This window comes from Manis pentadactyla, chromosome 3 (genome assembly GCF_030020395.1).
Source record: "Manis pentadactyla isolate mManPen7 chromosome 3, mManPen7.hap1, whole genome shotgun sequence".
Classification (NCBI taxonomy): domain Eukaryota; kingdom Metazoa; phylum Chordata; class Mammalia; order Pholidota; family Manidae; genus Manis; species Manis pentadactyla.
This window is the reverse complement of record NC_080021.1, coordinates 57,388,012-57,402,458: the sequence shown is the minus strand read 5'-3', so window position 1 is coordinate 57,402,458 and position 14,447 is coordinate 57,388,012. Positions and strand designations below refer to the sequence as shown.

General features: G+C 40.2%; 1 protein-coding gene and 1 long non-coding RNA gene across 2 annotated transcripts in view; one reads left to right on the top strand and one right to left on the bottom strand.

Moving 5' to 3' along the window:
- The window catches only part of LOC118929393 (uncharacterized), an 89,371-nt gene extending 80,183 nt beyond the window's left edge, over window positions 1-9,188 (bottom strand). Inside the window, exon 1 of the long non-coding RNA XR_008996263.1 lies at window positions 9,117-9,188. This is a non-coding gene — a long non-coding RNA (uncharacterized LOC118929393). The remainder of the gene's footprint in view (window positions 1-9,116) is intronic.
- Window positions 9,189-10,038: 850 nt separating this feature from the next.
- On the top strand, window positions 10,039-14,138 carry FABP5 (fatty acid binding protein 5). Its single transcript, XM_036919433.2, has 4 exons — window positions 10,039-10,195; window positions 12,677-12,849; window positions 13,217-13,318; window positions 13,889-14,138. The coding sequence occupies exons 1-4, from the start codon at window positions 10,117-10,119 to the stop codon at window positions 13,940-13,942; spliced, it is 408 nt and encodes a 135-aa protein (XP_036775328.1). The 5' UTR covers window positions 10,039-10,116; the 3' UTR covers window positions 13,943-14,138.
- The last annotated feature ends 309 nt before the right edge of the window (window positions 14,139-14,447 follow it).

Here is a 14,447-nt window from a genome sequence, read left to right as displayed (position 1 = left end):
GTCTAGTGATAGTTTCTTTAAAAAAACAGTGATCTAACAGTGAGGTTTTCACATTCAAATGTATCAATGCTTGTCATTTGCTTTTAGTAGTATCAGTCGACTTAACAGATTTATATAATGTATTTAGTTCAGACTCTGGCAAGTTTTTTTTCAGAAATAGTAGAAATCCCAAGTAGGTAGGAAAAAAGAAGAAAAATGAGAGAGGGGTTATGGGAGGAGAAGGAGGTGTGAGAGAATGGAAATAAATGCCTCTTGCACATTTTCACAAATAAGTTAGCAGGTAGGTAACAGAGAGAGCCTTCATTGCAAAAGCAGAAGGCAGTTTCCTCAGCTTCTGCACAGATTGAAAAACCTCAATCTGGGCAAGGTGGAGACTTAACAATCTCCTGGCCTCCCCCAGGCTGCTCTTGTGCTAGGGAAGAGAGGAAAAAGAAAAGCTAGAAAAGTCTTATTTGGCTGGAATGGTTTATATCTGAATAATAAATTTAAATACAAGAAATTTATTTTGTGCTTCTTGCATATTTAAAGCTATTTTTTTTCATGAGATGTTACCGTGGACCTCCTGTCTCAGTAAACCATACCACCCCAATCACTGAGAATTTCTCATTTGCAGTTTCCTCAGCTCAGGAAACTCTTCCACTGCTCTGCTTACAACACCCTTGTCCACTGTCCCCCGACCCCATAAGATCTTGCTGGACAGAAGGAGGCTGGGCAACAATAAGGGTTAAATTATGAAATTTGCCCAAGAGTCTGAAAACAGTCAATGCATATATTTTAATTTTCAACCACTGTATTTCACCCTTAAAATTAGATGACAAATGATTAAAGGACACAATTAGGGTTTTTTTTTTATTGTTTTTGTCAATGCAGCTTTCTTTTTGAGTTGTTAAAGAAATACACTGTGAAATTAATACATATGTCCTTGGAATTTTGATTTACTCTGTTCTCATTTCACAGGTGAGAAAACAAAAATCTAGGTTTGTACATTCTGTAGCAGATTAAAGTCTAGAACTATGGACTCCCACATCCTGGGTCACTATTTTTTAACTAAACCATTGTGCCTTTATGGTGGATACTTAATAAAATTACTGTTTTATGAGTAATGCTGGCATTTCTTTGCCTGGCCTATCTCAAAATATGGAAGCTGACAGTTATCATAGAGACAACAGCTGCTCTAATTTGATTCTTATATAATCTTTTAAAGATTTTAAAGATAATCTTTTTAAATTCAAGTGAAGACAAAGGGGAATTGAAGCTCCAAAGATTATAGCATTTTTTAAAATAAATTTATTTAAGGAACAGAAAAGGCCATGTTGCAGTTTAAATAGTGAGCAAATTGTGTGTGTGTGTGTGTGTGTGTAGTCATATGGCACATACACTGTTATTATGATACACGGTTTTCCTGAGGAGCAAGGGTAGAGGCCAAACAATTGCATAATTAGTTGTAATGTAAAATTTCCCTTAGCTACTTAAAATCTATACACTGGTATTGTTATAATCATCAATTATTATTTTCATAGACCAAATATGAATTAATAGAAATAATTTAATTTTAAGTGAATCCCCTTATTTTTCATTTTGATACTTTTTCTTATAAAGTATTTCTAAAATAATGACTGAATATATTTGCTATTCTTAATAAACCTATAATTTAGTATTATGTCATTGCTTACTCTGGAAAAACTTCATTCGGGCAACAACTGAAGTTGGATTTTGCAAGCATTCTAACTATGCTGACTAGAATGGCAATGATTCTTCTGCAGAATGTTTTGTAATGATCCTGCTAAACAAGTTAAAGTCATTTATTATTTGGTCCTTCCTAGCCTCTAGCTTTTTCTAAATTGAAAATGTAATTGGGTTATTGTTCTTTTTTAATATTATTTTTCTATAATTGATACCACTTTGTGTAGATAAACACACACATATGTATGTGTACATTTACACACACATATATACATAATGTATTTTAAAGAATTTCATTTATAGTTCTATTTCTCTCAAGTGTTTTATATATAATGTATTTGGGTCATTAAGCAATTTTTATATGGGTGAAATGCCTCCATCATCAACTATTTATAGGTCTTATAGGCCCACCATGGGAGAATAAGTCAGCAGGCATTCTATGTTGTTCTAGAGAGTCAAACTAAAACCAGTAGCTAGAAATTACTGAGAGCAGATTTCAGCACAGTAAAGATAATGGATTTCTCACAATTGGCGCTATCAAAACATGGAGCTTCTTGGTGAGGAAGTGAGGCTTCTATCACCAGAAGGACTTATTAGAGACTGGATTTATTTGTATTGAGACTATCTTAATGGGCTTTAAGTGAAGTAGCAATTTAAAATTCCCGTAAACTCTAGGATTTTAAGATTCCTCTTTAATTCTGAATCCAAGTCACAAATTGATATTCCAATAGGAAACTATGTAGCCTTTAAAGGTTTAACTAATAACATGTATGTCTGCATAAGTGACAGTTTATTGGGCTGAGATCAAGTCCAATCAGGAATTACTGCCAATATATGCAACTAAAAATTATATTTCCTGGGTGTGGACACTAGTGATCAAGTTTTACCTCTGAATATGCATTAGTAACTTGAATGAGGTAGGTTCCCTCAGAGCACTAAGGCCTGAGGCTTTGGGTTGAGAAGGATCAGTGTGAAAGAACCAGAGGGCTGTCCTACAGAATGAGAGGCTGCTGCAACTAACACAGTAAAGCCCAAAGTGAAAGAGAACCTGTTACACTTTGCACAGGAGTTAGTGTCACCACTCAGGTTTTTTGGAAAGTCATTAAGGGTTTGCTGAATTCCAAAGTGATTTTTATTCTGTTTCCAATTATGATTTATATCCCCTCTTTTTTCATATGAGATATTAGGCAGTTAAAATTTTCTGTTGCATAGAGGAGCCAAACTTTTATATCTCAGAAATCATTGTCAACTAAGATGGAGAAATATATCACATCTTTTTTTCACATATGAAGTGCCATGAAAAGTAACTTTCATATAGTAACAATAAAAGGGACACTGGTGAATGAAGCTAGTCCTGTTCTAGAATAGCAGAAGAGAGTTCCAAGATATATTTCAATTTAAGGGGTTTCTTGCAAGACTGGTTTGAATCTGCAGCTTCTCAGAGAATTCATTATGACACCTCTATCTGTCCTTAGTGACTGTCAAGGGTTTGTATTACTTTGTATAATGTACTGATAATATAGCTACAGAAGTGATATTGTACACCATACAACAAAATTCAATAACACAGAGCCATATTCTTCCCAAAGAAACCACAGTTTCTAAAAGATGAAGGCATTACAGTATGTGTGCTGGAAACCACTAAGCTTTGCTTCTGAGTGTATTTTCTAAAAGAAGATGTCAACGACATGAGAAAGGGAACACAGCAGGGTTGTCTGGTCCTTACCAAGCTGGCTGGGGTGGTGGAGAATCTGTTTTGACTTGAACACTGGCAGATTTTATTTTGCAGCTTGGGTATTTCAGCATACACCATGACTTTAGGGATAGCCAAGTGTCAGTTTATTCCCAAGTATCATGGCAATGAACTAACTTGAAAACACAGGGAGAGTTGGATTGTGATATCAATTACTTCATGATTTTTAACACAGTGTTTCTCAGACAAGATATTTCTAACCTGAGGAAGGTTTATTTCAGGTTGCATTGCAGAATTTGGCACGAGAGTTTTTTTCTTTCTTTCTTTGTTTTTTTAATTAAGGTATTATTGATATACATTCTTATGAAGGTTTCACATGAAAAACATTGTGGTTCCTACATTCACCCATAGACCCCCCCATGCCCCATTGTAGTCACTGTCCATCAGTGTAATAAGATGCCACAGTCACTATTTGTCTTCTCTGTGCTACACTGTCTTCCCCGTGAGTCCCCTACATTATGTGTGCTAATCATAATGTCCTTTAAAAAGATGCACTGTTTTATCATATTGCTACTTACTAATAACCATCCTGTTCCTTGTGAGTCTGCTGTTGTTTTATTCCTTCAGTTTTGCTTTATTGTTATACTCCCAAAATGAGGGAAATCATTTGGTATTTGTCTTCCTCTGCCTGATTTATTTCACTGAGCGTAAGACCCTCTAGCTCCATCCATGTTGTTGCAAATGGTAGGATTTGTTTCTTTCTTATGGCTGAATAGTATTCCATTGTGTATATGTACCATGTCTTCTTTATCCATTCATCTACTGATGGACACTTAGGTTGCTTCCATGTCTTGGCTATTGTAAATAGTGCTGCAATAAACATAGGGGGTGCATATGTCTTTTTGAATCTGAGAAGTTGTATTCTTTGGGTAAATTCCAAGGAGTGGGATTCCCAGGTCAAATGGTATTTCTATTTTTAGTTTTTTGAGGAACCTCCATATTGCTTTCCACAATTCTTGAACTAGCTTACATTCCCACTAGGAGTGTAGGAGGGTTCCTCTTACTCCACAACCTCACCATCATTTGTTGTTCCTAGTCTTTTCAATGTTGGCCACCCTAACTGGTGTGAGGTGATATCTCATTGTGGTTTTAATTTGCATTTCCCTGATAATTAGCGATGTGGAGCATCTTTTCATGTCCTGTTGGCCATCTGAATTTCTTCTTTGGAGAATTGTCTGTTCGTATCCTCTGCCCATTTTTTAATCGGGTTATTTGCTCTTTGGGTGTTGAGGCGTGTGAGGTCTTCATATATTTAGAATGTTAACCCCTTGTCAGATATGTCGTTTACAAATATATCCTCCCATACTGTAGGATGCCTTTTTGTTCTATTGATGTACAGAAGCTTTTTAGCATGATGTAGTCCCATTTGTTCATTTTTGCTTTTGTTTCCCTTGCCCGAGGAGATGTGTTCAGGAAAAAGTTGCTCATGGTTATATTCAAGAGATTTTTGCCTATGTTTTCTTCTAAGAGTTTTATGGTTTCATGACGTACATTCAGGTCTTTGATCCATTTTGAGTTTACTTTTGTGTATGGGGTTAGACAGTGATTCAGTTTCATTCTCTTGCATGTAGCTGTCCAGTTTTGCAAACACCAGTTGTTGAAGAGGCTGTCATTTTCCCATTGTATATCCATGGCTCCTTTATCATATATTAATTGACCATATATATTTGGGTTTATATATGGGCTCTCTAGTCTGTTCCATTGGTCTATGGATCTGTTCTTGTCATTTGGCACAAGAGTTTTAAGCAGGATGTATCCACTTAGTACACCCACCTAGTTCCTGACAAAGAATGATCTGCTCAAACAAAAAAACAAACAAATAAAAATCTAGAGTTTCTAGACATATTGAAAGCAAAAGGACTATGAACTGCACCCCCTTCCCTGCAAAGACTCTGTGGTATCTTCTTGGAAAATTCACTTGTTATTATAAAGATAAAATGAATTTATCTCATATTTTCAAAGATATTTAATATTTGGGAATTTTTAGAATATGCTGAACTAAACTGAAAAAAAATATTTATAAATATAGGCTAAATGAAAAAATTAAAAAGGAGAAATGCAGTTCTTCAGTTGGTATAAGCTCATGTAACACATTTCTGGAATACAAGGGCTAGATTCTATTCCTCATATTCATTAGGTGGTCTAGAAATGTAGGCTTCCTTAAGTCAAAGGAAGTTGTGGGTGGACAGCTCTGCTGGGGCTTAATTTGTGGGTAAGCAGAGCAGTCCACACATGACACAGTTGCACAATGCCCTGTGATTAAGGAAAGACTGAATAAGGCCCCACAGCATTTCTTCTTTCCTGTAAGGCCACACTCAGGTTTCACATTAGATGATAGTAGTTGATAATATTAGTAGATACTATAGATAATGTCATAGTTGGAATTTAGAATTTGGAACTGCCTGATAGATGAGAATTAAATTTCACAATTCTGTATTCAACATTGTTCAATTTGAGATTCTTGGAGAGACAGAGAGAGCTGTTCACAACTACACCAGGACACTGAGTATGATTCAGACCTATGCAAGGCAAACTGGACTCATGATCACCCATGTCTTGCACTATGCAAAAACAGTTTGCTTGGTTCTGCCAATATCCCAGAGCAGGAAGGCTCCTAGGAACCCTAGCTTTGTCCTGAGGATTACCTACTTATTTTGAGGCTGCAAGATAGGTGACAAGATTTGAGGTTTGTGGCACAAATCTTTACTTCATCTTCTAAAATAGACCCTAACCAAGATCATGGTTGCCTTCAATGGTAATACCCAGTCAACCTCCCAGTTCCTATAAGAACTCACAGTGTTTAGCCACCTTAGCAAAAGAATGTGGTTCATTCACTGGAAACCTACATTGGTGTCTCATTATTCATGATGAGTCACTTGAGAAACTATTGCTGTAAAAAGAGGAATTCAGGAATATAAAATAAGACAGCATGGGGGAATGCATGGAGAGTAAAACAAACCTTTTACTACATGCTATTGAATTTATATCTTTAAGTTTGGTCAATGCAAAAGTGAGCAGGTGAAAAAAAAATGTCCTATAGTATCTAAGGGTGGATGAACAAAAGGTATCCTTCCTACCTCTTGGCTCCTTTGGAGGAATGCACAGAATCAACTCGGTGTTTTTGCAGCACTATGCATACCTCTGAGGGATGACTGAGTAGCTCTTCCCACCACCAAATGTTGAATAAGGTACTTTTGGAGTGTGCTTATCCCATTTCCTGTCTTTGCTATATATTTTGGGGGATATAATCAGAAAATATTTATGCACTGAAGTGAATGTCACCCCCATGTGACAAAGTTATATGCATATTTTTGCATACTTTACAACTTTGCTATTCAAAGCGTGTCCCCAGACCAGTAACACTGGCATCACCGGGGAATTTGTTAGAAATGCACGACTGTGTGCCCTACTCAGGAACTATTGAGTCAGACTGATTTTTGACAAGGTCCCCAGGTGATGTGTTTGCACACTGAAATTTGAGAAGTACCCCTTGCTTTCTAGTGATCACTTTGCTTTTTCTTATCTTCCTTTTTTGATTGACCTGGGCACATACTTAGAGAAGACTCAATTGTTTGAACATGAATTGCTTTGTGTATTCACTTCAATCTTTTATTTAATGTAATGTTCTCTCTTTCTCTATAAGATGCATGCTTCTAGGCCACCAACACATGCTGCCCTTAGGAAATGATTGCAGACTATTAATCAACTTTGCAAAAGGCACATTTATCCACACTGCCTGTAATTGGGAAGTTGTCTTTAAAAAAATCAGAAAAAAGTCAACTTTGCGGAAGGCACATTATCCACACCAGCTGTAACTGGGAAGTTGTCTTTAAAAAAAATTATATGATATACACAAAGCTATGTGTGCGACTCTGGAAAGAGAAACTGACAAGATAGTAACATTTATCAAAGAAAACCCAAGAGAAATATTCTGGTTTACCACTAGGGGGAACTAGAGCAATTTTGAGTATATTATTCAGGGTAATTACTACTGGAGGAGTACTGCATAAGCTGAAAGGGCTCTAAGAAATCATTTTGTCTAATTCTTACTTTCTTAATTTCACAGATGAGAAAATTGAGGTTTAGAGATATTAAGTAAAACTGCATTTGTCTTACAAATGCTTGTCTTCTAGAGCTACTCAGGAAGAAATGCTAGCAGTTGATTCTTCAACCATTTTCATTGGTAAGAATAATAATATGTTACTATTCTCCATCATGAAGGAAAATGTGATGTGATGCCTTTATCAACTCTATCCTGACATTAAAACTAATGACCAGCACAGTTATTTATGTTTGTAAGGACAGGCTAGGACAAAACTATTATTCCTGGTTCCTTGTATTGTAATGTGGTTAATCTCAATAAAGTGATAATTCTCCCCCCTTTTTCCAATAAAGAGATACTCAACCATCCCATAAAGACATACAAGACTTTACATTTTGTTTCAGTTTTAGTTTTTACACCTCATACCATGTTCAAGTTAAGCAACCTACTATAGGCCTTCAGTTAACAGGTTAGTTAAGGAAGTACTACATGTTTTTCAGAGTTTGAAATCCATTGCCATTTTTCATAATAAAGGAAGGGAATCTAAATTTAGGGCTTGAGGGACACTAGGAGTAATTAGGAATTAGGAATTATTAGGATAATCTACTCTAATTTCTCTCTCTATATATATCTATATTACAGATGAGAGGCATCAAAGAGCAAGGGATTGAGTTACCCAGAGTAGCAGAGCAGTTGCCAGGCCCTCCTTCTTTGTTCCATGGGAAACACTAACAGGTATTTTGGCCTATATCTTTCTTTTGTGTGTGTTGGTATGTTTCAACAACAAAAGGGTTATTTCTACTCATCACATCAAAGAATGTGTTAAACACCTCTGGTTTGAAAACTATTTCTTAAGTATCTAAATATTTAGTACTGTAGTGTTATTTTCCTTTTGGTATTTCTGTAACATGGTTGATTATGGTAATCTAAAATTTAGTATTCCAGTGCTGAGTCCTGGATTATTACCACATTCTCTTCAGAAATGAATACAAACATGTTGAATCAGCACATTAAGAATGCAAGTCCAAACACACAAGGCTGCCTGTCTAGTTGGCCGGGGCAGAGGGCTGCACTAAGTGTCTGGAAGTCAACATTTCCATTACTGTGCAAATGACATGCTCAACTGCCCGCAGAACATGCACGTTTTCTGAGCAGCAGCGCTTCAGGTGTGGGACATGCAGGCCCTTAGTGGCACAACTATATGAACGGAGTCACTCAATAATAAAATGATACTACAAGGAAAACGGGTGACCGTAAAATTAATGCAGGAGAGTAAATGACCTGAGGAACGCTGGAAGATGACAAATCAACTTCTAATTTCAATTTGTTAAGGATGGTACGAGAACTAATAGTTACGTCTTGGTACGGCAGGGGACTGCAGCCTGTACTCTCAGCTCCCTAAAAGTACAATGAAGTAGAGGCAGCCTGATATAGTCCTATTTCAAAGGTCCTGAATGAGAAGGACCTGGATGAGCATTCTGGTTCTGCCACTCTGAACTTTCCCCGCCATATTTTTTCTTTCAAAAAACGTGTCTAACACTCTTAGCAAAAATTTACTGGAGATTAGAATCAGTGGATATAAAGTGCCCAGAAAGCACAGCATCTAGCACAAGTAGGCATTCACTAAACAGACCTTACCTCCATCAAGGCAGATGGTCTCCTTGTGTGGCAGCCTCCTCACCTCATCCCTACTCATTCCCGCAGAGACCTGGAATCACAAAGTAAGATACTGGGACAAGTGTAATTTGAAAAGTGTAACGTTCTACACACACAGATATAGGGTATTACTATGATTAAAGTCGAAGAGATAATGTGCAGGAGTCTAAAGACTTGGGAGTTGAGAAGAAACTGAAGGGCTCACTTCGCTGGGAATGTGAATAAAAGTCTTGAATAGGAACATTTAATAGCGATGACAGCCACTTTAGCTGAAACTTTCTGCAGGGTTTCAGTGTGGAAAACGAACTTCTTGGGACACCTCCACCCACCCCACATCTTCTGATTAAACTTCAACTCAGGTGAAGACGAATTTTGGGTGTGTGGAGTTTGGCCTGCGAGTGGGGAGAAAAGATTCTCTCAGGAGGGTGTGGGATGTGCGTTTGACCGCTTACTACGAGGAGAGATCAGGGAGACAAAGAAATTTATCAATCATTCAGTCAACCAAACCACTAATGAATCAGTTCTTGCCGCCCGAACCCAGCGAGAGCTAATCGACTCGTTGGGGGTATTTGGAACCGAGAAAGATCAGTGGCTCAACAGTAAAATGGAGGGGCCCAGGAGAGGCGGGGCCGGGCCTCCCGGGGGCCCTCCGGCTTCCTGGGAGTGCGGAGGCGCGGGAACGTGCAGCGCCTGGCGTCCGCGGCGGCGTGGGGCGCGCCGGGCAGGTCCCCGCTTGCAAGAAGCGCCCGAGGAGCCCTCGGGTCCCAGGGCAGGTGGAGCAGGTTCGCACCTAGACTTACGGAACGAGGCCCGGGGGCGCCGGGTGCGGGCGGGGGGGGGGCGGGGCGACGCGCGCCTGTCATTGGCTGCCCTGCGCCGCCCTGCGCGCGCCGCTTTATAAAACAGCCGCGGTAGCTCGGCGGCCACAAGTCAAGCTCTCGGCGCGGCTTTCCTCTGCTCGCTCGCCGCTCGTGCGCCCACCATGGCCACCATTCAGGAGTTCGTAGGAAGATGGCGCTTAGTGGAGAGCAAAGGCTTCGACGAATACATGAAGGAAGTAGGTGAGGCTCCCGGGCACGCGGCGCCTGAAACGTGGCGCCCCCGGTGCCTGTCCTCCGTCCCTTCAGCGTGGTCCCTTCAGCGTGGAGGGCTCGGGCGGGACGTGCTCCGCCGCCAGCCCCTTCCCCCGACCTCCTCCCCAGCGACGCGGGCGAGCGGCGGGGAGAGCAGGGCTCGCGCGCCTCCCGCGCTCCCGCTCCGGGATGCCCGAGCTCGCCGCGTGCAGCCAGCCCCTGCTGCTTTCCCCTTGCCCATGCGGCAGCCACCCGCGCTGCCTTCTGCCCTTCAGCGCGCTCTGCCGCTTCCGACCGCACGCTTCAGGTCCTTCGGCCTCCTCCGGGCAGCCCCCTTAACTTTCCCTATTTTTCTTTTCCTACCGCTCGTCCTCGCTCCTCCTCCCACCCTCCTGTCTCTCCCGCTCTCCCCATCCCTGCTGCACCCACTCCTTGCCCACCCTGGGCGCTCACTGCTGCATCTTTGGTTCCTGGGCGTGCGGGTACCTCTCTCGTGCGCGGCTCCCAGCACAACCCCTCGGGGCTGAGGCGGGCTCCAGCTTCACTTTTCCTTCCGCTCCCGGCCGCGTCTCTGCCACCCCCAGGTCCTGTGTGCGCCCTCACCCGGCGAGCCGGGCCTTTCGGGTTGGAGCAGCTCCCCGTGGGGCGGCAGGGCATCCTCGCCTCCAGGCGCCAGAGCAGCCCCTAGGCGTGGCGCCGGCAAAGCTGACCTTCCGCGTGCCCTGTCCCGCCTGGGCGCCGCAGTGGGCGCGTGGCCTGTGGGAGGACGACTGTGCCGGGGGTGGCCGCGCGCTGCGTTCCTGGCCTCAGCATCTTCAGGGTGAGGGGCAAAGAGGCAATGAGGGGGCTTTGTTGGCAAACCAGTCAGGAACCCCAGGGCCCTCCTGCTGCTGCTTTCCGACTTCAAGTAAGGTGGGCGTGGTCCTACAAAAGGCGCTACTTATAGTCTTCTGAGAATCAGTCTGTAGGAAGATTCAGGTTCTCTCTCGCGCTCAGAATAATGCATGATTTTTCCATTCTTTTCCTTTCCAAGGACTGTGAACTGGTTGAGCCACTAATTATAGAAAGGACCTTTGTCTTCTTGGGGCACTAACAGCGGGATGGATTAGCATAGATTAGCATAGCTAATTAGCATAGGGTCTTCCAGCCTGAGAGTGGGCTTCCTTAAGAAGCCACAATACGACAGATATGAACATGACTGCTCCGTGCTGCCACTACAAAGACCCTATGTTGAAACCTAGTTCCCGCTGTACTGTAGACACACGCCTTCACTAGCCTTCATCCAAGACAATGCCAGGTTAAGGCCAGTTCTGAGTGAATCTTGAGTGTATTTCTGATACTCTTAAGTAAAACTAGAAGGCAGTATTTTGTTTTTGTTCACTGTACACCTAGATCAAGATGACTCTGGAAAAGCTGTCGACTGCACTCATATCCAAGAAACGCAGTGTTTGTGTATGCTTACTTGTGTGAGGACCAAATAAAGAATGCTGTTTCTCTGCCCATTGAAAGTGAATGTGTTATCAGACGGCTGGTTTCCAGGGCTTGGGAGTCATGAGGTTGTCAAGGCTCAATTCATTAGAGAGCAATCAAAGTATGGGAAGAGCAGAACTTCTTATTTGTCCAAAGTGAGGAGCAATAATGACTCAACCAACAACACATGGCACCACCCCTGAGCTGGCAAAAGAAAAGGCTCCAAGGGGACTTCAAGCCTGGCCGACTGTTTGTTATCAAGTTAGTTACTCTGCTTAGTATGTAGCCTCCTCATCTGTGAAACCGGGATTTGGCCTAGATCTAAGTTTCCTTCTAAATGTTAACATTAAGGGGAATTACACAGATAATAAATTAAATTATCAGACCAATGCAGTAATTGAGTTACACAGTTCTGAAATGTTTACTTGAGGGTAAGTTTTTCCCATTTATTAGCGTCAAGACTGTGCAATTAACATTGTGCTATCTGAATATCTCAGGATTGATTTTGGTTTTATGTAGTCTATTTATCAAATATTTATCAAGAGCCTTTTATGTGTCAGACTGTGTGCTACAGTCATATAATGCAATGTTTGGCTGAATTGAATAAATCAATTTTACAAATCCAGATTTCTCCCTAACTTTCTGAAGGTCAGCATAGCAACATAGCCAAGCACTGAGATTTGGAGCCAGACTGCCCACACTATTCGTGCCTAGCTTCATCATTTGCTAGGTGAATGAACTTGTGTAAGTTATTTCAGGGCCTCACTTTCTGATCTGTAAAATGCGAACAGTGCCGTTTAATCAGTGGGTTGTTGCAAGACTTCCATGAATTCACATATGTCAAGTGCTGGCACATGGTGAGCACTGGCTATGTGTTTGCAATTGTTATTGATAAGTGCAAATATGCACACAATAGTAATTATGATAGAATTACTACTTTTATTATGTAAACTTCAACTTCGGTCTTTCTGTTATTCAACATGATGTAACATTCTACAGGAGTGGGAATGGCTCTGCGAAAAGTAGGTGCAATGGCCAAACCAGATTGTATCATCACTTCTGATGGCAAAAACCTCACCATAAAAACTGAGAGCACTTTGAAAACATCACAGTTTTCTTGTAACCTGGGAGAGAAGTTTGAAGAAACTACAGCTGATGGCAGAAAAACTCAGGTCAGTCATAACTTATATTATAAAACCACAGAAGCTTCTAGAATGATAGATTATATTACTAACACTCTTACTGTTTATAGATACAACTTAATGAAAAATTCTAAAGTCATTTTATGAGTTAAATTTTGACAAACTAATGAAAGGACCAGCTTCATAACTTTGGTAAAGTAGTTTAAGGACCATGAGAGAGACTGAGCATATATTATGTGGGTCTAGATTGAAAAGCATAAACTATCCTATGAATAAAATGGGTATGGGTTAATGAAATAGACCTAGAAAGGAAAAGATGAAAAAATGTTCTAAGAAGGTTATGATTCATGGAAACTCTCGTGACATACTTCAGAAGATTAAAAGTATATTTTTGCAGACTGTCTGCAACTTTGCAAATGGTGCATTGGTTCAACATCAGGAATGGGATGGAAAGGAAAGCATAATAACAAGAAAACTGCAAGATGGGAAATTAGTGGTGGTAAGTGCCAAACTTCTTGTGTCTTACTGGGGTTCTTGCCTGCATTCATAGTTAACAGAACTGTTCTTACATCACTGATCATGAACAGGAGAACAAGATTTGCAAAGAAGAAAGTGAAAAACAGTAAATACTAGAACACTAATAACGAAGAAAGCCCTTTGTGGAGAGAGAGAAGTGAGATGATATAGCAGAGGATGTTAGCTGGATTTAGTCCATGTCTGGCTGCTGCATTACAGTATAATTTTGGGCAAGCCACCAAACTGCGCTCCTGGGCAAATGGTTTGCCATTTCTTTAAAATGAGAAATAATATTTGTCAAGACCAAATGAATAATTTAGATACTGCAAATCAGTACTTTAGTTTTCAGTAAAGCATATGCACATCATAAGCAAAATAACAAGTTCTACCTTTTCAAATCCAGGAATCCTAAAATATATTTTCTCTGCAGTCTAAGTAATATCTCTAAGTAATCTACTGCACAATGGTTTTGTAGGGTTCTAATGCTTGCATTTAACTACCACCATTGCTCTGGGATGCAAGACTGACCTAATTCTAATATTCTTTCTCCTAGGAATGCATCATGAACAATATCACCTGTACTCGGGTCTATGAAAAAGTAGAGTAAAAATTCCATGATTATTTTTTTGGACAGGAATTAGCTGCAAGGATGAACAAGCTCAGTTCAATGAGCAAATCTTCATACTGCTTTTTTTCCTTATTGTGTTCAATTATCTTTATCACAAACATTTTACAACTATTTCAAAGTGTTGGTTTACTTAAGATCATCCCTTTTGTTAGTAAATAAATGTGTTTATGCTATACCAGCATTGTATGCTTCTCAATTCTAAGGAAAATATTGATGAGTTTTAATAATTATGAATTGAATAAATTCTGGGATAGTCTTGTGAGTACTTTATTGAGATTATATTTTAGTATTTTATATGTAGAGCTACTTCTGTGACAAATAACACTACTACTCATTTAAGCTTGCTGTACACTATTTGAATTTTTTATCGATTGAAGAATCTTAAATTGCTGGCAGAAACTCTTCTCATTAAAAGAGAGCTACATAAGCTTTGTAATTTAAATTTCTGAATAAACTTTAAATTACCATAATTGACTAATAATCA